The following is a 27,397-nucleotide window of genomic DNA, read 5'->3' on the forward strand; positions in this document are numbered from 1 at the left end:
GACCCGGGCTGGGCTAATTTATATGAAAAGTCATCTGATCTATTCTGGTAGTAGGATATGGGAGAGGAAGATCGGAGCAGTGCTAAACACCACCACTCATCCCTATGTGCTAGCTCTGTCAAGTACTTCTGGATAGTTACTGAGGTGGTCATCGAGTTTCAGAGATAAGGAAACCGAGGACAGAACAGTTGACTTGTGTGTTTGTTTTAGGTCATAGCTGTGATTGGTGGAGGTAGCTTTTATTTTTTAGTTTTTAATTTCTCATTACATTTACTTATTGAGGTATATGCATACAACGTGTATGCATATGGTGTATATATATGGGTACAGGCATGCCAAGGGATACATGTAGAAATCTCAGAGGACAACTTACAAGAGTCAGTTCTCTCCTTCTACCATGTAAGGCCTAGGAATTGCACTCAAGAAGTCAGGCTTGGTAACAAGTATTATTTCCCCACTGAGCAATCCTGCTCAGAACTAGGTCCAGAACTAGGTTTTAAAATCATCTCGTGTAGCACCCAGGCAGCTACACCACTTCTAAAGGGTGACTATGTACAGAAAGGACACCAGTCATTCCTGGAGCACAGTGGCAGGTTAGAGACCTTTAGAATAATTCTTCTGACAAGAGAGGTTCAAGCCTAAGTCTATCTATCAAAGACCCTGCTGATATCATCTAGGCTTTTTAAAAAAGCCAATTCCAGAAAGTACGAGAGGTGTTGACTATTCTTTCAGTAGACAGCCTCAGAAAAGGAAGGGCTGAGTGACTATAAGACTGGAGAGTTGGCTCACTTACTGTTGCAAAGGATCTGGGTTCCACTCCCAGCACCCACGTGGAGGCTCACTATAGACTCAGGCACCACGTAAAAGGGTACTGCACAGATATCCATGTGGGCAAAACACCCACATACATAAAATAGTAAAAACAGATGTTTAAAAAAAATTTGAAAAAAATCAAATCATTTTGCTTGTTAAATTTCAGAAGTCAAACCTGGAACTGCTACTTAGTTAAAAATACTGTCATGGAAATCTGTTTGTTAGTCATCAGGCTTCTGGGTAAATGTCCCTCCGTGGAACGTGTGTTAGCTGAGGAGGTGCTTGAAGGCAAAGAAAACTCTCAAGAAGCACTTTTATACAAGGTTAGTTTATTTGTATCCAATACCCATCACAACCGAAAGATTTTCCCCAGGGCTGCAATTACAGAATTCAAGCCTGCAGGCGAGCAGATGACCTAATTTTCATAACTACAGGGCACTGCCAAAGTGTCAGGTGGAAGGATAACCTGGAAGACAACAGCCTTGGGAGGCAAAGGCAGGCTGAGTTCAAGGCCAGCCTGGTCTACAGAGTGAGTTTCAGGGACTGCCAAGGCTAAATAGAGGAAATCCTGTCTCAAAAAATGAACAAACAAAAAAAGCTTGGGTTCTTTTCCTTCTCTTGGTTTGTCTTGTCCAACGTTTGTTTTATCTTACTCTATTTTATTTTGTCATGTTTGGTTGCTATCTTTTAGAAGCCTGTTCTTTTCAACAAGGTGGGGGAGGGGGAGTATGGACCTAGACACATTAATACCATTGAACATGAGAAATAAACACTGGGGGATGTGTGAGGGGTGGGGATGGGAACAGGGGGGATCAAGTTGGGGAAAGGAGGATGGAGGGAGAGACAATTTCGGGGGCGGGCGTGGGCATCTCCAGGATGAGCTAAAAACTTAGGGCAATGGAAACTCTCAGGAATCTATGAGGGTGAGCCTAGCTAAGCCTCCTAGCGATGAGGGATTTGGATCCTTAACCAACCACCATCTACCATAACCACTTAAGGTTTCTAATGGAGGTATTAGGACATCAACCCAAGCATAAAACCTTCTACCCCTACAATTTGTCCTGCCTACAAGATGTGCCGGGGTAAAAATGGAACTGAAATTGACCAAATGGCCAACCAATTACTAGTTTGAGCCAGGAGAGAAAGCCCTGCCCTGACGCTGCTAATGATATTCTGCTAGACTTTCAGACAGGAGCCTAGCATAAACATCCTCAGAGAGGCTTCTCCTAGCTGCTGATAGAAACAGATGCAGAGAGCCACTGCCAAACACTAGGTAGAGCTTGGGGAATCCTGCAGAAGACGGGGAGGAAGGCTTGTAGGAGCCAGAGGGGTCAGATACCACATGAAAACCTACAGAATCTATTAACCTTGGCCTGTAGAGGCTCACCGAGACTGAGCCACCAACCAGGGAGTATGCATGGGGTTGACCTAGGCCCTCTACACCTATGTGTACTACAGTTGAGTAACTTAGTCTTCATCTGCGAGCCCTGACAGCTGAAGCAGGGGATGTCTCTAACTCTGTAACCTGCCTTTGGGATCCTTCCCCGCTACTGGGCTGCCTCATCTAGCCTCAGTAGAAGAAGTTGCTCCTGGTCTTACTGCAACTTGATATGCAAAGGTTGGTTGATATCTATGGGAGGTCCCCCCCACCTTTTTTTTTTCCTTTGAGGAGAAAAAGAGGAGGAGTGGATGGGGGAGGGAGGGAAAGGAATGGGAGGAGAGGAATGACAGTTGATCGGGATATAAAGTTAGTTTAATTCATTAAAAAAAATAAGATTCTGAGGCTAGGAGGTAGTTTAGCACTTAAAAGTACTAACTACCATTCCCGATTACCCAAGATCTATTCCTAGCACCCACACAATAGCTCACAACTGTCTGTAATTCAAGTTCTAGGGGATTTGATGCCCTCTTCTGGCCTCTTATGGCACCAGGCACATGAATGTATATGGTACACAGACATACATGCAGGCAAAAAAAAAAACCTGTCCACACACACAAAATAAAGAATAAAGTTGTTCTACAGTAGGTGACAGCTAACTCAAGAAACTCAATAACTAGTCAACAGACTACAAGATTATGACTGTTGAGCACCCCGCCCTATACAGGACACCCATACCATCCTCTCTGAAAGCTCAGATAGCCTTGGAGAAGAGAAAGCAGAAAAGAATTTAAAGGGGTGGGGAACTGAGAAGTACTGTGTCCGAGGCATAGCATGGCCACAGCACTCAGGAAATCCCATCAGCTGTGACTGCCTGCCGAAGACTGGACTGCAACACTCAGTCACTGATGGGGCGGAAACTGTGACATACTTCCCATCCCTGAGAAGCCACTGGAACTTTGTCACTGCTACAGTAGGAAGGAGAGCCACTGTCTTCGGTGGTGTAGCCACGGGCAAGGTGCCCATGCTCCAGGAAACAACCCAAAGTCATGTTCACAGGAACAAGGCTAAACTGAATAGGCTCCAAAAAGTAGGACATGAAACTAGGAGGGTGTGGACTAGATGGGAATAAGAATGGGAAGAGGAAACAATGTAATGGGAGATTCACAATCAAAACATTTTCCACATACAAAAAAGTAGAAAGTATAAAGTCCGTACTAAAATAAATAAATAAAATAAGATAGATGACAACAAAAGGAATAAAGTTGGGGGAGGGTGTGAAACTTACCAAATAGATTTCCTAAACTCGCATCCATTTTAATTTCAAATACTTGAGAAATAACATAGAAGGTCAGTAGGAATACTGCCACGGCCACCACCAACTTTGCTGCTCCTGGAAAAAAGGCAGAAGCAACTCAGCATGGTTTTATAAGCCAACGAAGGGCATTTCTGCTACACAGATACTACATTCCTACAAAAGCGTGAAGACGGTACAGTTCTATTTGGTCATCCCATGACCTTAATGTTACTGGAATTACAATGACTCTACTGATACCCACCAAATCAAGGGATTTCTTTCTCAATCAACTCTCAGATGGAAGACCTGAGACACCTGTCTAGGGGGATTTGGGGCAGTGTGGGGGAGGGGAATGGGAAGGATAGAGAGTTATCTACCATCAAGTCCTGGTGAATGGAACACTGCCAAGCCTGCAGGACTACACCCTTTCCAATCCCTACAGAGCAATGCCCTCCAGGGATGATACAAAACCCTTCTGGAGATGCCAAGGCCAGGACATGCAGGAAGTAAAGAGTTGACATGAAATGTAGCAAGCTTACTGTTCTATCACCAACCCATCTCCTGGAGCTACCTTAAAACCCACGGGGAACCGCAAGCCCCACCCTCCTCCTACTGCTTAATACCTAGGTCAACACAGGACTTTTCCCTGCAGGACAGGCTTGGCTATCACAGTCATTGGCTGTGTGATAAGCTCCAGGAACACCTGCTCCCCAGCTTTTGACTTTGTATCTTCAGGGTGTCAGACTACCTTATAATAGCCATCACTGTCACATCTGTTTACTGTGAGTCATCTCTGACTCCTAGGTACCACTAGGGAGCAAACCATAAAAGTGCAAGGTAAAAAGGGAGTGGCCCAACAGCTGAGTGGCTTCCTTTTCAACTACTGGACTTCAGAGACCTTGAGTGTTTATTCAGAAACAGTATTCATTTATTTGTGTCTTAACCAATCTCTCGATTGCTCACTCATACTAATAGTGCAGGTTTAAATCTCTATTGATGGGAAAGAGGTAGATGGAATCTGCAGTTATTTAACCTTGAAGAGAAAAGAAAAAGTCCCAGAGATGAAGTAATTCCCCTAAGATTACAGATAAGCCAGTGGCTGCACATGGTCCAGAACGCAAGCCTCCCTGCAAAACTTAGCGTTCCACACAGCACCCCATTCTAACACTAATGACACATCCTTCTGTCAAAATCAACACAGCAGTAAGGACAAATTTAAAAAAAAAAAAAGTAGATCTAATCTCATAGAGACCCCAAAGAAGGGTCTATATTCTAGGAGGGGAGGGCAGGAAGGAACTGAAGATGTTTGGAAAGGCCGCCCATGCTGAAAGCCAGCCACATCTAGAACCTCCTCAGCACTATTTAGAGATACTCTATTCATAGCTATCCATGAGGGGATGCTAGAAAAATCTCAGTACCTGCCTCCTAATTTGGTTGTGAATCCAAAACTGCTCTTTAAAAAAAAAAAAAAAAAGTCTATTATAATTCAGGAATGAAGAGGGAATGAGTATGTCCAACCGCTTAATCCTTCTCTCCTCTTCCACCTCACCTCTCCCTCCAAAGTCTGCTCTTCCTGCCTTTTAGAGCAACTACTAGCTGCCTATATTTTAATATATAAGCAAGCAAACTTCCATTTGGTTTGGACCGCCTTCTCATTAAAAGCATGCTCTCAACACATACACGCTAAATAGACGAATGACTACGGCAGGTGGCACACACTGTTTTTGCCAAGTAAGACATGGCTTGACGTTGACAGATGCTAGGTGAAGGTGATCGCGTGCTAGGTCACATATTATTTTAGAGCAGTTTTAGATTCACAACCGAGTTGGGAGGAAGGTACAGAGATTTTTCTAGCATCCCCTCACGTACAGCTAGCAGTCATGGGCATTTAAAACAGAGGACAAGCCCTCCCTGTCTCCTAAAGCAGATGGATGAAACTTGCACTGTTCAAGGCTGAACTTGCTCAGGGTCACATTAATGGGGTATTTTCCTTTTCAAGATTTCCGTATCTTAACTTCACACGTCAGTGTTTCTGCCTGAGTGTACACATGGGAATGTGTACGCCTGGGGCCCGTGGAAGTCAGAAGAGTGTGTCAGGTCCCCCGAATTAGTTACAGACGGTTCAGAGTCACTGTGCGGGTGCTGGGAACTGAACCTTGTCCCTCTGCAGCAAGAGCAGAGTGCTCTTCACCATCTCTCCAGCCCCAGCCCTGAGTCTTAGAGCAGGACCTGTTCACTCTGGTCTGCAACAAGAAAGAAAGAGATGCTCCAAGAGTCAGAAAAGTGAGCAGCAGAGACACTCTCAGACTCTACAGTGGTAGACTCCAGGAGCCTGCCACAGAATATGGTCTCTAGGGTCGGTCCCAACATCCAACGCTGGCCTTGGAAGGGGCTTAAGATATCACAACCACAACCGCCATTGCTGACTCGGTGTGGCATTCCGTTTTCCATCTAGCCACTGACAGCACTGCTTTGAGTCTGTTCCCACACTTATAAACCAAAGATCATTACATTTCAGGCTATGTGAGCGTCTCAAAGCAACCAGAAAGAATTTTCATTTAGAAGATATTAATTAGCTCAAAGCAGTGAACTCGTAACTAACTGCCCTTAGAGCCTATCACAGGCTCCCAGACCTATGCCAAGAAAAGTACAAACACAAGAGCTAGCTGATGAAGTTCATTTAACTGAGTGCATTTAGGTCTATGTGCAAAACAAGAACTTGCTCTAGTCATCACACTTGAACAGGGTATTTATTTAAAAATCCTCAGGAGACTGAGGTCACACATCGTCCTGCTGAACCTAAGAACAAACAGAAAGAAAATGCAGAGCAAACACAAGAGTGTGACATGGTTTTTGTTTTTAGAATACAAACAAGCTCTTGTTTCTGGAGCCTTCCTACCCCACAAGCACATAACTGCTAAGAAATGATGCTCCGGAACTTCACAGCAGAGTCTAATTTTTCAAGTTTTTACAAAAGCATGTGTAGCAACCTTCGGTTAACTTGGTTTAGCAATCATGGGATTTGACCCACTCTGCTTGAGTCTATACAACTATTAAAAAATTAAAAAGAGCTGTTTGTCCACCCGCTTCAACTTTGGATACCTTTGATAAACAACTCTAGGGGAACACTGGGTTTGCTTGTAAGAAAGTGACAATTAAGAATAAGTCGCCAGGCAGTGGTGGCACACGCTTTTAATCCCAGCACTTGGGAGGCAGAAGCAGGAGGATTTCTGAATTTGAGGCCAGCCTGGTCTACAGAGTGAGTTCCAGGACAGCCAGGGCTATACAGAGAAACCCCGTCTCAAAAAACCAAAAAGACTAATTATCTTGCTGTTGGAAAAAAAGCTGTTTTCTCCTGTAGCAGAGTTAGCAGAATTCCTCGGAGCAAGGTGCTTCGGGTAGAGGGCTCTGGCTGGAGGCGGCAGAGGACAAGCAAGTTTTCCCTTGCAGGTAGGGAAAGGCCAACTGAGTATTTATGTGTCTACCCTTTAAAGATGCTTACCAATACCTACATCCATACTACGGACATCTACCAACGTCTGTCAATTTAAACAACATACTACTTGATACTGCTTTAATGTCCTGGATTCATACCTAGACTAAAAAAAAAAAAAAAAAATCAAAGCAAAACCACATTTTAGTAAATTCTTTGTGTATGTTACACTTAACCTCACACAGGTAAAAGTTCTATTTTACAATTCCTTTTCTTTTTTTTTTTTTAACTTAGCAAGAAAAAGTCATTCTCTCCATCTTCACAACTATTCTTTGGGTGTTTTTTATGAACTATTAGGGAAATTTGCTTACCTCATTAAAAATAAATAATATTTGGCATAATTTCCATATGCCAAATCTACAAAAACATACATAATACCTACTAAATGTACAAGTAGCGATTTGTTGATTACATAAAATAAAAAGGCTAAATATGAATTAGCTTACTTCAGCCTGGTACTTAACTTTCCAAAACTACAGCTCTGACGGCACCTGAGGCTGGACAATAGCTTAAAACCAGTGTGGACTAGGAAGCAAGAACCCATCCCGACAGACAGACAGACAGACAGACAGACACACACACACACACACACACACACACACACACACACACATACACACACACACGAGAGGGAAGTTAAAGGGAGAAAGATGAAAGATGAGAAAGCATTAATGAACCATGTGTCCTCTTCCTTTAGCCATTAGTGAGCAAGCAGGTTATAAAACAAATTAAAAAATAGAACAATATTTTCACCAGATTAAATAAAGAGCTTACCTGCTACCCTCATTTCTGCCTTCTCACTCTCTAACTCGGCTCAGAAAGAAGGTCCTAAGATCAAAAGGAAAGGCAGACACTGTGAATTATACAATGAATACTCCTCCTTAGACTGAGGTTAATTTAGGATATAGATGTGAAACCAGTTAAGTAAATACCATGCCATTTGTAAGTATTCTGTGAACAGCAACGTTTAATGAAAAAACTCTTACCGCTGGCCACTCCTTCCCCTGGGCCGTTTAAAAAAAAAAAAAATGGCAAAAGAGCTTGCCTCACCTGTGTCTCCTGCAGGCAATGTCCTTTGTCCCCCTGGATAAATAAGCAAAGCTACAAGTCATCCTACCTGTGCCTACAGAGGGCGACTATGACCCTCAGCAATCATACACCCATTATGAACTCCAGACCCTTACATTCAAACCCTGGCTAGTACACCCCATTCAGTAAGCTCTTTACCAAGTAACAGAAACTATCTGTAGAAATGGTGTTTAAATAAACCAGTTCATGCCAATACAGACAGGATATATAGGAGCCAAAGTTAACCTGTAACCCCACTTGCCCAAGGACAGGCAATACTTAGAGTGACGGGGGACAGGCAATACTTAGAGTGACGGGGGCTATGGTTCTTGGAAAATAACAAGCCATAAGTTTTTGTGCCCCTAAACAAGTTTGTTTGCACTGATATGCTTGACTGGAGGTGAGTGGGAGCTACACAGGAAGGACTGTGTCAGGATGTATGCTTGCCCCTGACTGGACCAAAGAGGAAATATGCTGGACTTCAAGTTTTGCCTTTTTAAGCCTCTGCAAAATGTGGCCATTTTCTGGGAACCCAGGCCTGGACCTAGCCACAGTCCATCCTCCTCATTAAAGCTTGCTTCAGGTTTGGCTCACAATTATGGTAGTGGTCTTACTCTCACTGGTGAGGTTAACAAATTATGTACGTCATTTTTTATAACGGAACTTGGATATCACTGTTGTAAGCACTCACAGAGAAAACTCTGGATAGAAACTATTCTTCCATATTATTTTACCAACTGGCTAGGAAAAAAAAAGAAAGAAAGAAAAGCCATGTCTGTGTGCTTTTCCTTCTTACCAAATTGAAAATACATGAAACTTTTATTTAAAATGGAACCGAAAATAAGATTTTTATGCCAAAGCCACACCCACATTCAGCCAGACAACTACTTCAGTCAACATTTTGTAAAGGAACAGAGTTCTTATTTCTCTGATCTCTCTTGCACACACACACTGTGGCACACAGGTTCACAAGCAGGCATGTATACACACACACACACACACACACACACAAACACACACACACACACACTGATTTAATAATGCACAGATAGTCCCTCTTCTCCCAAAACGACCTTTCCCTGAAGGGCACTGAAAAGAATATCCAGTTTTCCTGCTCACTGGAAAAAGGAAAAGGGTGGAAAGCCAGCCTGCATGGCTCCCAACCCCCAGGTCTTCAGCTGGTTCCCACTCCTCTGCAAAAGCTAACCTGAAGCAAAGAATATCAACACTTTAACTGAGCTGTTCACCAGGGGCTTTTTTTCCCCTTTGTTAACTTTGTGAACAACATCTATACAAAAGCCAAAGTCAATACTATCTAGTTAAAGTCCTTAGGCATCAGCCAGAATTCTAAAAGGAAAGAAGAGATACTGAAGTAGTCACAAGGCTTCACATAAGGGAGGTGTGTGTGGGGGGGGGGGGGGGGGGGGGGGGGGGGGGGGGAATCAGCCCTCAAAAGAAAACTCCAACCGGCCCAGTCATAAATCCCCTTTCGGTTTCCAGTAAAACTGAACTCTGTGTTCACAACACATGCGGCCTTTCCTCCCCTCCCGTATACCAAATAATTTCACTCCTATCTGAGTGTGGCCTAGGAAAACGTCTTTGAAGATGTGATAAGCAGCTGGGTACCAGACACAGGATGTTCTATTTCAGCTCCCATTGCCAGGGGAGACCACACCTGCATAATTAGTCGCCAGCCTCAGGCTTGCTCTTCCCAGCAATTCCGCCTCTCAACTCACCACTCCGTAAGCAACTGTTTTGTGAATACAATTGTTTTTCATTAAAATATCTTAGGGAGGGCTGGAGAGATGGCTCTGTAGTTAAGACAGCTCTTCCAGAGGTCCTAGGTTCAATTCCCAGCAACCACATGGTGGCTCACGACCATCTGTAAGGAGATCTGATGCCCTCTTCTGGAGTGCCTGATGACAGCTACAATGGACTTACTCATATAAATAAATCTTAAAAAAAAAATAACTGAGGGAATTAACATTTAGAAAAATTTCTCTATTAAAAGCTCATCAAGGTCTGGAGAGATGGCTCAGCAGTTAAGAGCACTGACTGCTCTTCTAGAGGTACCTGAGTTCAATTCCCAGCAACCACATGGTGGCTCACACCCATCTATAACGAGATCCGCTACCCTCTTCCGGTGTGTCTGAAGACAGCTACAGTGTATTCATCATATATATAAAATAAATAAATGAAATCCTTAAAATAAAATCTCATCAAAATGCCTCGGTCATTAACACATGTTTAATTAATTTCCTTAATTAACTTTTTTTTGCATCTTTAATGATGCAAAAGTATAAATCCGAATAACGGGAGTACTGAAATGGATTTAAGAACAAAATACGGGGAACATTTATGATGCGCTAATTCAAAACCATGGCTGGCTGCTTAAAGAGCATTTGAAGACACAACAGTCTGAGGTGATGGAAGAAACAGCTCCTGACAACTTCAGGTAACCAAGAAGAGACAGGTCCAGAGACAATAAACACAACAGTAAAGGAATCAATCAAAAGACTTCAGCTAAGTCAAAGTGCATAAATGTTCTGTATCGGCAGTGAAAGATGGAAATATGAAAACTGAACTACTTTCCAACAACAGGATATTAGTAATAAAGAGAGTAGTCTTAGAATAGATTAAAAAATGCAAATATTCTCCAGCATTTAGGAAGTGGAGGCAGGCAGATCTCTGAGTCTGAGGCCAGCCTGGGGTCTACAAAGCAAGTTCCAGAATAGCCAAGGCTATGCAGAGAAACACTGTCACTCAAAACAAAACAAAACAAACAAAAAAAAAAAAACCCAAAAAACGTAAATATCAAAATATTCAAGACAGGATACTTTAAGGAATGCGCTACTCCAAAAGTGAAGGGATAGTCCAAAACAATTTTCAGCATTTTAGATAGATAAGAATGCTAAATGAGAGGAGCAAATGTCACAGGAAAATACAAGCAGGGAAGGCCACACTGCCCCTGGTGTGAAGGGACAATGAACACACTCAGGGTCTGAGAGTAAAGAGAGTCTTAAGGTAGGACCACTGGGAACCAAGCCCAGTTTCCTGGATGTTTTCATTTAAACAGTTCTTTTAGCTCAACTACCTAGATCGGTCCAATTTAATACAATTTTCTCAGATTTAACTCAAAATTGGGCTGTTTTATAAGGAGGACCTGTCTAGAAGTCATTTAGATAAAGACCAACAGTAACAAAAGCACAGGTCCAACCACATTCCCCATTCCTTCATTACAACACAGTTCCAAAGAAACAAAGAAACAAGCCACAAAAACAATTACGGTCCGGTCAGGCTAGTCTAGCTGTCCTAGGTATAGTGAGGGCCTTACAGGCCAGGACAAGGAGGTTCCCGAGAGAAGCAGGAAGGACACTCACAAACCCAGGTCCATTTCTCCTGCTGCACACTGATCTACTCAAGACCTTGTTGACAAAATACCACGTCAATCAATTTGGCTTTTGCAAATTGCTCTGGGAATTGCTAATCTCTTCGGGAAACTAGCCACTCCAGAGATTTGACAGTTTGTCAAACTGACTTACGTTTGAGTGTTAGAAATCCTACTACCACCTCAAGACAAATATGATGAAAGAAAATAAGCATAGCATAATACTAAAAACAAAATTAATCCAGACACACGAAAATATTATGTCTCATATTCACAAAATAGAGAACCACCATTCACTTTAATCCAACTTTTATTCAGTGCTGGCCAACTAACAATCTTAGCTAAACCAATTAAATTCAGATGATTCCAATAGTCAAGTGGACTGGGGCTTTATTTTTATTTTAAGCGTATGAGTGCTCTATAGGTGTGTCTCACCAGTTTGTGCATGGCCCACCGAGTTCAGAAGAAGGTATCAGATCCCCTGGAACTGAAGTAACCGAAGACTGAATTTGAACCTAGTTCCTCCATAAGAACAAGTGCTCTTAACCCTCCCTTCCCCCATTCGCAAGCTACCTTTTCAGCAGGAAGGGAGCTAGAGCTTTTCGAAAGACTACATAAAAACAGCTGGTGAGATGGCTCAGCGGGTAAGAGCACCAACTGTTCTTCCCAAAGTCCTGAGTTCAAATCCCAGCAACCACGTGGTGGCTCACAACCACCGGTAATGAGATCTGATGCCCTCTTCTGGTGGGTCTGAGACAGCTATAGTATACTTATTTATAATAATAAATACATCTTTGGCCCTGAGCGAGTGAGGTCAACCAGAGCGAGCAGAAGTCCTAAAAAAAAAAAAAAAACTGTCAATTCCTAACAACCAACAACCAGATGAAGGCTTACAACTATCTGTACAGCTACAGTGTGTACTCATATGCATAAATCTTAAAAAAAAACAGGCCAAACTACACTACAAAACAATAGCCGTAGACTATAGTTAAGCCCAGTCTGTGAAGGTGAATTCCACGAGCCACCTGATAGGCCCACATGCTGCCTACAAGTCAACGCCATTCTTGAGGTGCAGGAAAGGACCTTCCCAGATGATCAGCATCTGAATCTAGACTGAGGAAGGCGAAGTGAAGTGCCTTCCTCCAGGGGGTCTCCAAGTACAGTGTGCCCATATGTATCTCCTCAGACACAGGAGTTACCATCCATAGATCCTGGCCCTAAACTCCTACCCACAAGGCAGGATGTAAGAATTATCTAATTCTCTGTTCTTCTAGACTCCAATTTCTCTTTCCCCTTGCAAGAGACAGAAACCTAACCTAACTTTCTGTGTTGATGCTAGCCACAAATAACCTTCGGTGCAGCTTTGTCTGATGGGTCAGAAGGCTCTCCTCTGTCCTGAGGCCTGCTGAAGAGGCAAGATGAATTGCTGGGGTTCCCCATTCAGCCTGCTAGCATTAGTTCATTTCCTTTCTGTCCAACCACATTTCAACACAGCTGCCTGTGCTTCAGTCATGCCTATGGAATGAAGTCTCACAAAACCCCACAGAATAGAGCCCAAAGCCCGGAAGGCTTCCGCGGGGTAGAAGGAGGGGTACACCTAGAGAGGGCAGGGAAACTCTGTTCCCCTTCTAGTAAGACAACTTCTGCATCTGCTCACCAGTGTCATTTCTAATAGCCTGAAAGCAGTGAATGGTGAGTATAAGCCACTCAAATTACTTGAGCCTCAGGAAGCAGTTGTGGGGCCCCCCAGTTCATAGCTGGCCCTGGTCCAGCAGACACATATGTAAAAAAGCAGCCTGGATGTGTAATTGGCATCTAAATAGGGAGAGGCAGTCTAGAGACTGAGCCCTCAACCCACTGACACTGTCTCCATATAGATCAGAGGACACCCACCTGGAATCTGCTGCAAAGGTCCTTTGTGTTCTGCTTGACGGGAATTCCCATCCCCCTTGGAGGATACAGGATTTGCACTTATCCTGGTGTCAAAGGAGGAAACACTGGCTTCTCTAGTAGGGAGACTCTGCTCTCTGCCTATCTTTAGGCTGGGAAAGTGCGAGGCTGCAAAGGCACACTGTACCATCAGGTCTGCTGAATGGCAACTTGCCAACTGCAAAGTCTGGATTTCTCAGCCTCTGGAACTGTGTGAGCCCATCTTTTCCCCAATAAATTGCAATACATATATAATAAATCACACGACTACAGACATGTATATAGCTTATTACATAGAACCTTTATCTATCTATCTGTATACATACACACATAAACACACACATACATATGCATATGCATAAATCTATCACCTATACATCATTTATTTTTTCAAGCGAACTTGGACTGATTAAGGCACTGTCAAGATTAGAAGGTGATATAAATTTTCATCCTCTGAGCATTTAATGTCCAAGAGGAAAATGGGTTGATACTTAGAGCAAAAGAAGTTACATTTAGAGTCACTAGGGTAAGCTACTCTGCTAAATCTACAAAACAAAAGTACACTGTTAAAAAACAAGATTCAAGCTGGGCAGTGGTGGTGCACGCCTTTAATCCCAGCAATTTGGAGGCAGAGGCAGGCGGATTTCTGAGTTCAAGGCCAGCCTGGTCTAGAGAGTGAGTTCCAGGACATCCAGGGCTACACAGAGAAACCCTGTCTCAAAAACAAACAAATAAATAAACAAACAAACAAAATTCAAACAGCAGGTACGGTGGTGCACACGTTTAGGCCCAGCACTGGGAAGGCAGATCCAGCCTAGTCTATATAGTGAGTTCCAGGACAGCTAGAACAGCTAAAGCTAAATAGGTAAATCATGTCTCCAAAAAAAAAAAAAAAAGAGTTGCAATACCATACAGCTCTATTCGTGTGACTACTACCAGGCAAAAGCCCAGAAATTTTCTGTATGAAAGGCGCTCTGGGTCTGGAGAGATAGCTCAGCAGTTAAGAACACTGACTGCTCTTCCAGAGGTCCTGAGTTCAATTCCCAGCAACCACATGGTGGCCCACAACCATCTGTAATGGGATCCAATGCCTTCTTCTGGTGTGTCTGAAGACAGCTACAGTCATGTAAATAAAATAAATCTTTAATAAATAAATAAATAAATAAATAAATAAATAAATAAATAAATAAACGGTGCTCTGGCATCAGGTCCCACAATCCCTACCCTAGCTGTACACCCACAGCTGGGTGGAACAAAGATGGAGGGTGTAATTACATGGCAGCTTTTAGATTTTGTTGTTCTTCTTGTTGAGATAGGGTCTTACGATGTAGCCCTGGCTAGCCTGAAACTCACTAAGTAGACCAGGCTAGCCTGGAATTCAAGAGATCTGACTAGCTCTGCCTTCCAAGTGTCTCCCAAGTGCACCAACAGGTCTGGCTCAACTTCGTCTTAATACAGTTTTATTTATATGGTCAACAAAATCTGGTTTTCATACCATCTTCATGTTTCACAAATTCAAATTCTATTCCATGATTCTGCCTTAAAGACTACACGGGCTTACAAATATGGTTAGCTGAGCCTCAAGGAGGAGTAATTTGTATAATTAGAAAAAATAAAATAAAGACTAAAAAACTTGCCTAATGGCATTGTAGCAGTTGAACATTTCTGCTGAGTTATTTGGCTTCTATGGAAAGAGTATTGACCAAACACACAAGTTCTGTGCTTCCTCAGCCATTTCGCCAGCGTGTACCCACCATGGAAGGAAGCCTGTATTCTGTGAATAGCAGAAAGAATCCAATTCAAATGGAAACATCTTTACCTTCCTATAGCTGGAGCTGCTTGCTCACAGCAAAGGCAGGAGTGAGTCTGGACTGTTTCCAAACCCACACAGCTAAAGACAGAAAGACACAGACAGACAATAGTTACTAAGTTCCGCTTCACTGATGATAAATCTGGCCGTGGAAACAAGGTAACAGAGCTCTTCTTATGTGTGTGCTGATATGAGATCACTGTTGCAACAGGCTTTTAAAAAGAGCCGGTAACTGTGTATCTGATGATTGGCCAACCTGTACAATCTGGCTCTTAAACACATTTCCTAGGCTGGGGAGACAGACCAATTAATAAAGCACTTGAAGTACATGCATGAGGACGGAACCCATAGAAAGTCAGATGAATCTCTACCAAGCCAAACAAATTTTTGAAACACACAAAAAGACACATAAAAAGCCTGTATCCATTGGAAAGGAATATTAACATTTAAAAATCCAGTATGAGAACTAGGGCTCATGAGCACCTTCAGTAGAGTGGCCACCTACCACACACGAAAACTGTGGGTTTGATCTCCAAGCACCATAAAAAAAAAAAAAACCCTGAGATGTCACGATGCATGCCTGCAATCCCAGCATTTAGGAGGCAGTGATGGAATGGTGGTTTGAATAAGAATGGCCCCCATACGCTCATGTATCTGAATGTTTAGTGATCGGGAGTGACACTATTTGAGAAGGACTAGGAGGCCTCATTGGAGATAGTGTCCCTGAAACTAGGCTTTTCAAAAACCCATGCTAGATGCTGACTTCTTCTCAGCCAATAGATAGTTCAGGATGTAGTCTTGGCTGCTACTCCAGTGCCACCACGTTCCCTGCCATGATGAAATAGACCAGACCTCTGAAACTATAAGCAAGCTCCTAATTAAATGCTTTCTGATATAAGAGTTGTCTTGGTCATGGTGTCTCTACGCAGCAATAGAACAGTAACTAAGACAGATGAGAAGATCAAAACTTCAAGATTATCCTTCACTAGAAAATGAGTAGAGGGCCAGCCTGGGCTATGTCAAACCCTGTCCAAAAGAAAAACAGGAAAAAGCAGAACAAGGACAGGGCTTTACCTCAGTGGTTCATCAGAAGCCTGGAGCTGGCTCCCTAACACTGCAAAACAAGATCAAACAATAACTCAACATGCAACATAAGCTGTTATTACTGTGCCATTGTCAATTTAATAGCTGGACTTTAACATCAAATGATTTTAAAGATTTCAACACTAAATGCTTACTAGAAATACTAACTTGAAAAAGGATTTACTATTGGCAGGACACTCTGGTACTGAATAGTAGAAGAAACAGATTTTTTTAAAAAAAATATAATCTACACAAAGTGAGAGGGAGCAAGTGAATGGGGGGAGGAGACAGAGAGACAGAGAGACAGACAGAGAGAGAGACAGAGAGACAGACAGACAGGCAGACAGAGAGACAGAGAGAAAGGGAGACAGAGAGACAGACAGAGAGACAGAGAGAAAGAAAGGGAGAGAGTTAGTTAAAAAATTAAGTATCAAGCGCACACCTCTAAATCCTAGCACTTCAAAGGTAGAAAGGAAGGGACATTTGAGTCTAAAGCCATCCTTGCCCAGACAGGGAGTTCAAGGACAGAAAGGCTACATGAGACTCTTCCAAAACACAAAGACAACTCCCTACAAAAGGAATATGAAAGTTATTAAAAAGAAAAAATTTTAATGGTTACCTAACAATTAAAAAGTTTTTAAAGAAATGAACTAATCTTGTATTTTGATTGGAGGAAGAAAAACAAATTAGGCATAATGACAAACAACAAAAATTCACTCCCACAAAGTGGCACAAAGTTCTTCCAAAAGGGAGAATACAAAGCCACAGACGGAAAACTTGAAATAAGGAGTCGGTAGAACAACCCTTTCAGAATACTGTTCTACTGGAAAGTCTTGGACAGTATGCATATAGATGGCCTACTCCTGGCTGCTTTGGTTGGTTTGCCTGACACAGAATTTCAACTGCTAGCTCCTGCCACTTCAGTGTCCCCTCTCCAGAATGCTGGGATTACTAGCATGTGCCACCATGCCCCATCTCGGAATTTTTCCTTTATCTGAATCAATATCTTATGACTTTTCTTCTTTTGTCTTCAGCATCACAAGATGCCAATGGATTTAAAAGAGGATTAACATCTACATGTGGGTAGGTGGAAACACTCAAGTCTAGGGTGCTCCTTAGTTCCCCCAGACTGTTACCCAGGGAAATGTAGGAAGGAGATGAGGCAAAAGAGGACCTCACTAGTGAGGCTTGGGTGTCCTCTGAAGCCTGTCATTAACTGTCCTTCTACCTTACTTCAAAATTGCTCTTCTTTGCTGGCAACCAGGAAGAATTCAGAAACCTGTTGTCTGATCTACAGCAGCCCGAATAAAGCTCCCTTCTACACTGGCAAACGTAGCTCTAATACCCACGGTCTCTGCTTCAACACAGGTTAGGGAAGGTGTCCAGCCCAGGCCAGCTTTGCCCCAAAGACTTAATGCAAGAACGGGTGCCGAAGCCTGCTAGTCATTCTGTAAGTAGTGTTGCAACAGACAGCTCAGTGTTGAGTCGACAGCTTCCTAGCAGAACTCTGAAGATTGGAGAAACCACAGAGACACCTAGAGTTCTTTCTTTCCTCTCCAGGTACCTGAGCTAGCCAATTACCGAAATAGGCCAGTTGATCCGCATGCACTTGACAATGTTTCCCAACAAAACACTTAAGGGATTAAAAACAAAATGGCCTTGTGTTCATTCTTCAATCTAATAATATAGACGAGCAAGTGTTTCCATCTATAAAAGATGCTCATCCTCAGCTATTCTCCGCTGACTGCTCAGTAGTACAGAAAGATGGATTCTAACCTACAGACACTCCATCAAGGTCCCACAAGCTTTTAATTTTTTGAACTCATAGCCAGAGCTCAGGTCTCTTTTGAGAGATTGCTGTTGTTAACCTTATTACCATCACACCTAGAAACCATTCAACCCAGGAGGGTATGTGATGTGTACAGGTGTAAAGTCAGTAAGCAGAAGTAAATGTGGGCTACTAACTAAAAAGGACAGATAAAAAGCTACAGGACAAATGGAACTGCAAACACTGCATGAAGTAAAGATTGCAGTCAACTACAAGACTTTCTATTAAGCCACTAATGCATAATAAGTGGAAATGAATAGCCGAGCTAGACTACGTGACACCTGAAGGTATTTCTGAGGCACACTTTAAAGGTCAGCCACCAGTACAATCTTCACTACAAAGAGATGTCAGGCAGGGCCATCTTTCATAATCTCTTACAAACAGTCTACATGGTTGAACATCTGAAGAAATATTGATAGAATTATTCTCTCTGTGTGTGTGTGTGTGTGTGTGTGTGTGTGTGTGCGCGCGCATATGTTGTATAAGAGGGTGTGCATGCATGAGTGTGTGTATGAAACCAGACATCACTGTCTGGTGTCTTCTTCGGTTACACCCTAGGTGGTCTCTCACTGAAACTGGAGATTACTCATTAGGCTAGACTGACCAAGCAGGGAGCCCCAGAGATCCTCTGGCAAGTAGACTGAGTGATCTCCAAGCGTTCAATATACCGTTCTCTTTATATTACACCCTAACCCTCACAATAACACACGGTCACATTACAAGAGAAGCCCTAAAACCTTAGACACCTAAAAAGGTATATTATTAATTTTAAGAAACACACTTAACAGTCTAAATACAGAGGCTTCCCAACATGTTTGGTTTTGGGGGTTTTTTGTTTGTTTGGTTTTGGTTTTTAGTAAAATACATCCTATCAAGTTCTTTGAAGGCCTCAATAAAGTGTTACCCATACTGGGAAGGTCAGAATCACTAATGTGCCTTTTAACAAGCAAACGTCTCTGCTACGGCAGACCTGCAGGGTCTGACTCCTCAGAGTGGGCATTAGAACCCTGCATGTGTAACAAGCTCTTCGGGGTGATGTTCTCAGGCTTAGAGCTGAGGCTTCAGGATTACAGCGCACTGACCCACACAGAAAAAGTTAAGGGGGAGGTGGCTGGGAGGGGGAGTGGAAATCAAAATGAAAGCCAAGGCAGATCTAACACAAAATCAAATCCCCAAGTCCAATTCCTAGGATAGGAATTTTCATTATTTTCTGAATGGAAATGAAGCTGGCAGTCCCAGGGCCAGGTCTGTCAGGTGGAAGAGGGAGGGACACAGGCAGGAAATCTGGAGACTATGGTAGAGAAAAGAAGAAAGAACTCCTGTTTGCAATGCTTAAAACAGACTCTAGCTCAAGCCGTCCCCATGTTTTCTTATAGATCTTCTCTTCCACAAAGCAGTGTTTTGTATAAAAAATCCAACAGCCACTTGACAAACTGAAATGGTCATTAGATTTCTGGAACCCAGTGCAGAGACCTACACAATAACATTTATTTTGCTTGCTCCTTTAGAATTCTATAGCTGTTTAAATACCTTAATCTTACCCTATCCTATTAGGGGAAAGATGGGCAGATGGACAAACCTTATCAAGCAAAATGTCAAAGGGCTCAGAAGGTAAGTGTGCTGACAAGCCTAACATCCTGACTTCAAATCCCAGAAAGAAAACCAACTCCTACAATGGTCCCTGATCTCCACACATGCGCCACAGCATGGCCCTTGGCCCCACCCCCTACATATGAAAAGAATGGAAGATTAAAAATAAATTTTTTTTGAGAAAAATTAAAAAATAAGTGTTAACCAAAATAGAATCAAAATAGGGTATCCACATTTCAGCTTACACTCTGTTGGGGTTTTGGTTTATTTTTGCTTTTTAAGAAAGAAAACAAGGAAGGATGGGAGGGCATAAACTTCCACCCAGGGTGGTGGGATCTTCATCTCCTGTAACTTCTTCTCATTACGCTTGATACGGACTTACAGCTTCTTAATCTCATGTTGCAGGATTCCCCTGCACTTCATTCATACCTAGGTCAAATGAAAAAGTGAAGTACACCAAGGTTGGCAGAATTCAGCAGCCAAAGCTCCCCTCAGAAAAAGTGCTGGAACAGAGTGGCTCTACCTGCCCAAACAGAAAGGTGGATCAGCAACCAGGGCTACAGGATAGAAAGAAGCTGCTAAGGTAAAAACTGTATCAGCTAGAACAATTTTACAAGCTCCTATTTTGATCCTATCCAATGCCCTTCAAAACTCCTTCCAAGCCCACTAATTGCAGGTAACACACGGTGCCATTAGTTTACACAGCTGATCCCACAGAACTGCCTTAACAAGCCTGGAGGAGCTGTGATGAAAATCACCAGAACTGACTGCTCAGGAGGCTCGTGCAGCAATCCAACTACCACACAAGATGCTCAACAGTCTTACCAAGGGAGGGACCGAAACAGAATGTGCCAGTTAGAGTTTGCACCTGCCTCCCTAGTCTACAGAATTCCATCCTTCTGTGGCTTCCAGTCTCCACAACCATAGGGTCACAGAATGTCACTGACTAGAGGAATTATTATATCTGGCCCTTCTTAATGTTATTATTTCTTCCTACAAAGAAGAATTTTCTTTCTATTTTTTTTTCCTGCTGTGTTCACAGCTGTAGTATGCATGATGCTCTTATACCTGAGTAATGAGTGATGACAGATGGACGATTTGAGTTTGATGCGGCTAGCTGTTACTTGCTGGAAGTCATCAGCTGGCTGTTTTAATAAGTAGAGTACATGTTTTAAGAAGCTATGAAACAAACCTAATTATGCGCATAAAACTAAAAATCTAGCAAACTGCCGGAGAAATTCTCACATGAGCAACTCCAGAAATAGTGTGGGACCGCAGGGCAAGGGAGTCTAACTCACCTTTCCTGGTTAGTGACATGAGGGAAGTCATTAACTTTACTTCTTCATTAATGGAGGTTTCTCTGTGCTCTATAAGGCACTGTATGAGAAACAGTGTTTCCAAAGACTTGGAAATTTAAGACTATACTGGTTCTTCCAGGAAAGCACAGGCCCTGGGATCTGCCATTACCATCCAACTTTACTTACTATCTCAGGAAATTTGTATCCTAATCTGTAAAAGCTGAGCAGTAGTAAATAGGACCCATGTGAGGAGTTGTGAAAACTAAATATGCGCTAAGAAATACTGGGTAACTCTTATCTAAGATGGTAAAGATGCAAATTAGGGACTTCGTATGCATGTATTTCTGCCTATAAAGAAACAAGGCAAAAGTTCTATCAGATAGTAGTTCTACATTATAGGAATCAATTACGTAAATTGAAGCTGATGACTTCCTGCAAAGTTACAGCTTCAAATCGTCCATCTGTCACTCATTATTAAGTATATCGAGCGCTGACCATCATGCATACTACTGCTGTGAACACAGCAGAAAAATAAAAATAAAAATAAAAATGAACAGCGCTCATCAAAGACACAGAACAACCTATGTATGTGTTCGCTTGCAAAAAGGAGAAAGCAGCTCCAGTTGGGCAGAGACGCAAACTTTACGAGTGAGGCAAGCCGGTCCAGCACAGAGTTCGAATCCAGCCTGCCCGTCCATCCCATCCACTTCTCTGGGAACGCTCAACCTGCAGGATTCCGACCACGAGGGGCAAACACCGGCTTCCAGGTGCAGCCCGAGCCCGAGCCCGAGCGCGGGGGGCGGCCGCGACCCAACGCCCGGTGAGCAGACGCCGCTGAGCGGGCCGCGATGCTCCGGACGGCCGGGCCCCGCTGCAGCCAGACCCGCATCGGGCTGCGAGGCAGCCGGTGTAGTGCTCCGTCCGCTCCTGCATCCACGCGCCCAGCCGCGCCCCAGCCCCGCCGCCTGCCCGAGCCTCACCCCGTCTGCGGTCGCGCCGCCGTCAGTCCTGACGGAGGCCGACGGGACGCACCGCCGCCGCCGCCTCCCGAGCGCGCCGATCGCGCCTCGGCTTCCTCCGGCTCCTCCGGCTTCGCCTCGCGCCCGCCCGCCCGCCCGCACCGAGGAGGAAGCCAGCTCTACCCGGGCCTCCTCCCACGCTTCCCGCCGCGGCCAATGGGCCCCGGCAGCCGCGGAGCCGCGCACGCCCCCTAGCGGTGGAGGACCGAGCGGACGCCGGGGTGGCGGGAGGGAAGGGCCCCAGCCGCCACGGTCCCTGGTCGGTCGCATCTGCGACTCAGTCTGGACTTGCCACGTGGGAGCTGCCGCGTCCGCGGCTGAGTGGCACCCGGGGAGAAGGGAAAAATGTGTCAGCGCCTTTGCCCTTCAGTCACACGCACGCAGAATCCCAACCTTTCAGGCGGCAATTTGAAATGGCCAGTCCTACTCCAGAGTCGATTCAGAAGGGGACCATAGGGAATCTTCACTTGACTCCTGCAAACTAGGGTAACAACTGATCATAAAAATCCTCTAGGCAGGGGAGTCATAAGGAATTCTGCAACCCTGAATAATCAATCGATCCAAGGGGAAGAGTACTGCTTGCATGCTGCATATCAATTTCTTCTTTCAAACTATGGGCGGTATGAGGAATGTTTTTCTCATCGGTTAGGAACTTTACCTTTTATCAAGATTTTATGAGTGACTGGAAAATTAACACAAATTTTACTATGCAGTCTAAAGATACAATGTTTCTAGTTTCAAATCCATATCTGAATAATTAGCAGCTGTTAACTCCTTTCTTTGGAAAGCGGGATAATTTATGGTAGCAAAAATTAAATTGTAATAAAGTAATAGGGTTTAATTATAGCAATTATGTTATCAAATTTCAAATTTCCCCCCAAAATATAAAACACACAACCTAAAAAGAACTATGTGCTTAGGCCCCAGGAAAGGAAAAGAAACAGAAAACAGCTGAGCTAAATTCCAAACACTCGTCTAGGCCTTTGCCTTGGTTACTTAGTTGCTATGAAGAAACACTATGGCCAAGGCAACTCTTGTTAAAAAAAAAAAAAAAAAATTAATTGAGGGCTTTCTTACAGTTTCAGAGGATTAGTCTGTGGTCATCAAGGTAGGAAGCAGACAGGCAAATAGCTGAGAGCTTTAAGTCATGATCCACAGGCAACAGACAGAATAGACATTATTGGGTCTAGTGTACTTTTGAAACCTCAAAGCCCACCCTAGTGACATGCCTCCTCCAACAAGGCCACACCTCCTGATCCTTCTTAAACAGTTTCACTAACTGGTAATTAAGCATTCAAATATATAAACCCATGGGGGAGAGGGGCATTTAGTTTTTACAGTATTAAAAAGCCATAACACTTCATGTACAAATGCCTCCCCTTTAGTTCCTATAATCCACTAAAAGAATTTATGAAATCTCTTGAGTGGGAAAATAAGTTCCTATTTGGGAATGAGCTTTTCCTCTGTAAATTAACAGACCAGGAAGGAAACTATATTTGTCACATTCTGATAAAACCACTCCTGAAACAATGCTTATTCCTAAAGTCTGTTTGATTTCCTATTTCTTTTTTACATCCTTTTTTTTTAAATGTATTTATTATATGTAAGTACACTGTAGCTGTCTTCAGACACCCCAGAAGAGGGCATCAGATCTTATTACGGATGGTTGTGAGCCACCATGTGGTTGCTAGGATTTGAACTCAGGACCTTTGGAAGAGCAGTCGGTGCTTTTACCCGCTGAGCCATCTCTTCAGCCCCCGATTTCCTATTTCTAACACACAATAAGATAAAGCTCAGAATCCTTTCTTCGGTCAATGATAAAATTAATAAGTGAGTTACAACCAACATTGCTTTGTTTTGATTCCCTGAATAGACTAGCACCAAACCATTCCTAAAACATGTGCTGCACTGTGTGTGGGAATCTGTGCCTGTGTGTATGTATTGTGTTATAATGTAGACTATATATAATTTCTTACTCAGTATGGGTTGTGTTTTTTTTTAAGTCAATGAATCACTTCTTTAGAATGGTTGTGACTTAACCTGCTTTGTGGAAGAGTTGGGCTAACTTCCTGGGTTTTATTTGTCTAGGGTAGGTAGGCAGGAGAAGTGCTCAGGATTAGTGATCACAGGTAAGGAGAATGCAGAGAACTTTACAGCTCTGGGAGGTACTAACCAACCTGATATTACTTTGTGTTATAATGACAGACAATGATCATTTATGTTCTAAAGCTAATGTTGCCTGTATACTTAGTATGTGCCAACACATGTCTAAGATCATTACATCTGCTTATTCATGTGATCCTGTAAATACAGAGGAGGAAGCTATACCCAGAGTCAAAGTGCTAGGACCTCACAGAGCCAAACTGCACCCCATATGAGTAACTTCGTAGCCCTCTCCTTTGCTTGCTTAAAAAGAAATATTTATTGTTCAGGTCTAGTGGCATATACCTTTAATCCCAGCACCTGAGAGGCAGAGAGAGATGGATTTCTGTGAATTCAAGGCCAACCTGATTTACATAATGAGTTCTATGACAGCCAGGACTACATAGAGAGACTCTGTCCCAAAGAACAGAAAAGGAGAAGGAAGAGGAGGAGGAAAGAGGAAGAAAAAGAAGAAGAGGGGGAGGAAAGAGGAAGAAAAAGAAGAAGAGGAAGAGGAAGAGGAAGAAGAAGAAGGAAAAGGAGAGGGAGAGGGAGAGGGAGAGGGAGGAGGAGGAGGAGGAGGAGAAGGAGAAGAAGAAGAAGAAGAAGAAGAAGAAGAAGAAGAAGAAGAAGAAGAAGAAGAAGAAGAAGAAGAAGAAGAAGAAGAAGAAGAAGAAAAAGAAAGAAAGAAGGAGATTCATCCTCTTTTCAATACATGTAGGGTTTGAGATAAAACTACAATCTGTAATTATAATGAGTCCATCACATTATGTTAAACATAAAAATTATTTAAAAGCTTCAGGATATTAGTTAACAGAAATTGTCCACTTGGAATCATTCTTCTGTACTTAGAAGAACAGATCATATATAAACATGGACACCAATGATTCCAGTCACCATGTTAAATAACTCAGACCTGGATATTGAACGATGAGAGAGTACCATGTGGGAGAGGAGGTAAGTATCTCCAAGTCATCCCAGTAGCCCACAGCAAGGCACTAGTGTAGGTGGGCTGCATTGTGCATTCCAACCTTTTATGGTTTGGGTTAGTGTCCCTGAAACCACGTGATAAATTCTGGGTTGACAGCCTATGGTATTGCTGGAGGATGTTGGGCCTGTAAGAAGTAAGGACTCCATGAGGAAGTTAGATTAATTACTAAGGGTCATTGGAAACTCAACCACTTCCTCTCTCTCTTGCTTCTCTGTCACTGTGACATGAGTAGCTTCCTGCATGGTATTTGAGTTTATAATTCAATGTAAACATTTTTATAGTTAAAATCGCCCTACTGGCCAGCTCCTGCTATGAGGTCCTTGCCTTGCCACAGGCACAAAAAGCATCAATCTAACCAACATGGCCACAACCCTACAACATGCTGAGCTGAAATAGATCACGCCTACTTTGTGTTGATAACCTCAGGAAATGTATCCATTGACAGAGAGCTAGCATAGCTTAATGAATCCCTAAGTAACTCTAAACCATGCCAATAGACCTACCCAGATGAAACAACCCACAACATAACACAAATTTGTTTTGTTAAGTTCTGAGGAAGTTTGTTAAGCTAGTAGTCAATAATGTACATAACCATAGGTTTTATAAGGAGTAGAACCTGGCCAATGCAAGGAGTATGATTACTCTAAAATTTTATACATATACATATACATATACATATACATATACCATTGAATTATAAGCTCAAACTGTGAGGGGTAGCCAGAAACTCATCTTGCTTGAAAAAAAGTGAGACATGACCATTTAGTGAGAAATATAGAGTAAAAGTAGCCATATATACTGGGTAAAATATAAAACACAGGTGGAGTTTAGAACTATGATTTAGAACTTTTATAACAAGGTACATTCAGAATTTCTAGCTTTGTCTTTGTTCATAAGAACAGAATAATTATAAAGAATTTAGAATGTTGGCAGGTTTCACAGCACTATATTTTGGTATACATCCAATACAGCCCACAAACTAAGTGGTTTAATTTTCTATGGTATATATATATATATATATATGTATAATATTACATATATAATTTATATATAATATAATATAAATATATGATTTACCTTTACATAAAAAGCATACTTAAGTTTTCAATCTATTATCATTTTTATTAACATAAAAGAAAATTCTAAATACTATAAAACTTTGGCTATTTAAATGATATAATGATATCATTTCCATTCTACTTCTAAGCTGTCTTTCAGTGTGTGAAAACAGCATCTGTGTCCACATTATAAATTAAATTAGGTGATCCAGTGTATAATGGTGACCTACATCTGAAAACTTATTCAAATAATGACTACAAAGTAAATTCCCTGCATTTGAAAGTATTTGCAAATGAATATTACAAAAGATTATTAAGATTATTAATAGATCCCCAAAAGGATACTTTGAAATTCTGTAAACATAATTTGTAAAATATTGCCTCCTAGGGAATTTTCTCATTTAATGTCATGGTTTTACAACCATGCTTTATAAAAGGTTTATATGGGGCTGGAGAGATAACTCAGTGGTAAAGAATGCTGACTGCTCTTCCACAGGTCCTGCGTTCAAATCCCAGCAACCACATGGTGGCTCACAACCATCTGTAATGAGATCAGATGCCCTCTTCTAGTGTGTCTGATGACAGCTACAGTGTACTTATATATAATAAATAAATTGTTTTTAAAAAGTTTATATGATAATGTTAAGTGTGTAATGAAAAAATATGCAAAGCCAAGTAGTGGTGGTGCATGCCTTTAATCCCAGCCCTTAGGAGGCAGAGGTGGATTCATGAGTTCGAGACCAGCCTGGACTACAGAGTGAGTTCCAGGACAGCCAGGATTATACAGAGAAACCCTGTCTTGAAAAAAAAAAAAAAAAAAAAGAAGAAGAAGAAGAAAAAAAAATATGGAGAAGTCATGGAGCAGATTATACACACAAAGAGAGATACATATATACATATGTGCACACTCTGAGATACAGGCAAACACAAATGCAAATACACAGAAAAACAGAGACTTTTAAATGTAGAATATTATTCATAGTCTATAAGGTATCTTAAAATGTATATTTGTCAGGGGCTGGAATGATGGTTAAGAATGCTTGATGCTATTGCAGAGGGCCTGCACCCACACCTCCCAGCACCTACATGGTAGCTCACAACCACCTATAACTCTAGATCCAGAGGCCTAGACTCTCACTGTCAACCTCTGAGAGTACCAGGCATGCACGTGGTACACATACCCACATGCAAAACACATAAAAATAAGGACAT

At 42.4% G+C, this 27,397-nt stretch overlaps 1 protein-coding gene across 2 annotated transcripts in view; it reads right to left on the reverse strand.

The window, feature by feature from the left end:
- The window catches only part of Fam3c (FAM3 metabolism regulating signaling molecule C), a 47,324-nt gene extending 25,166 nt beyond the window's left edge, over nt 1-22,158 (reverse strand). Inside the window, exons 1-3 of one of the 2 annotated variants that reach the window (XM_031381261.1) lie at nt 21,956-22,157; nt 7,756-7,809; nt 3,480-3,584 (exon numbers count right to left, since the gene is read on the reverse strand). In XM_031381261.1, coding sequence (XP_031237121.1) covers nt 3,480-3,584; nt 7,756-7,768 — 118 coding nt within the window. In that variant the 5' untranslated portion in view covers nt 7,769-7,809; nt 21,956-22,157. Of the gene's footprint in view, nt 1-3,479; nt 3,585-7,755; nt 7,810-21,955 lie in introns of both variants that reach the window. The other variant, XM_031381262.1, reaches the window with a different exon arrangement.
- Nucleotides 22,159-27,397: the final 5,239 nt, after the last annotated feature.

Source organism: Mastomys coucha, unplaced genomic scaffold (assembly GCF_008632895.1).
Source record: "Mastomys coucha isolate ucsf_1 unplaced genomic scaffold, UCSF_Mcou_1 pScaffold20, whole genome shotgun sequence".
Classification (NCBI taxonomy): domain Eukaryota; kingdom Metazoa; phylum Chordata; class Mammalia; order Rodentia; family Muridae; genus Mastomys; species Mastomys coucha.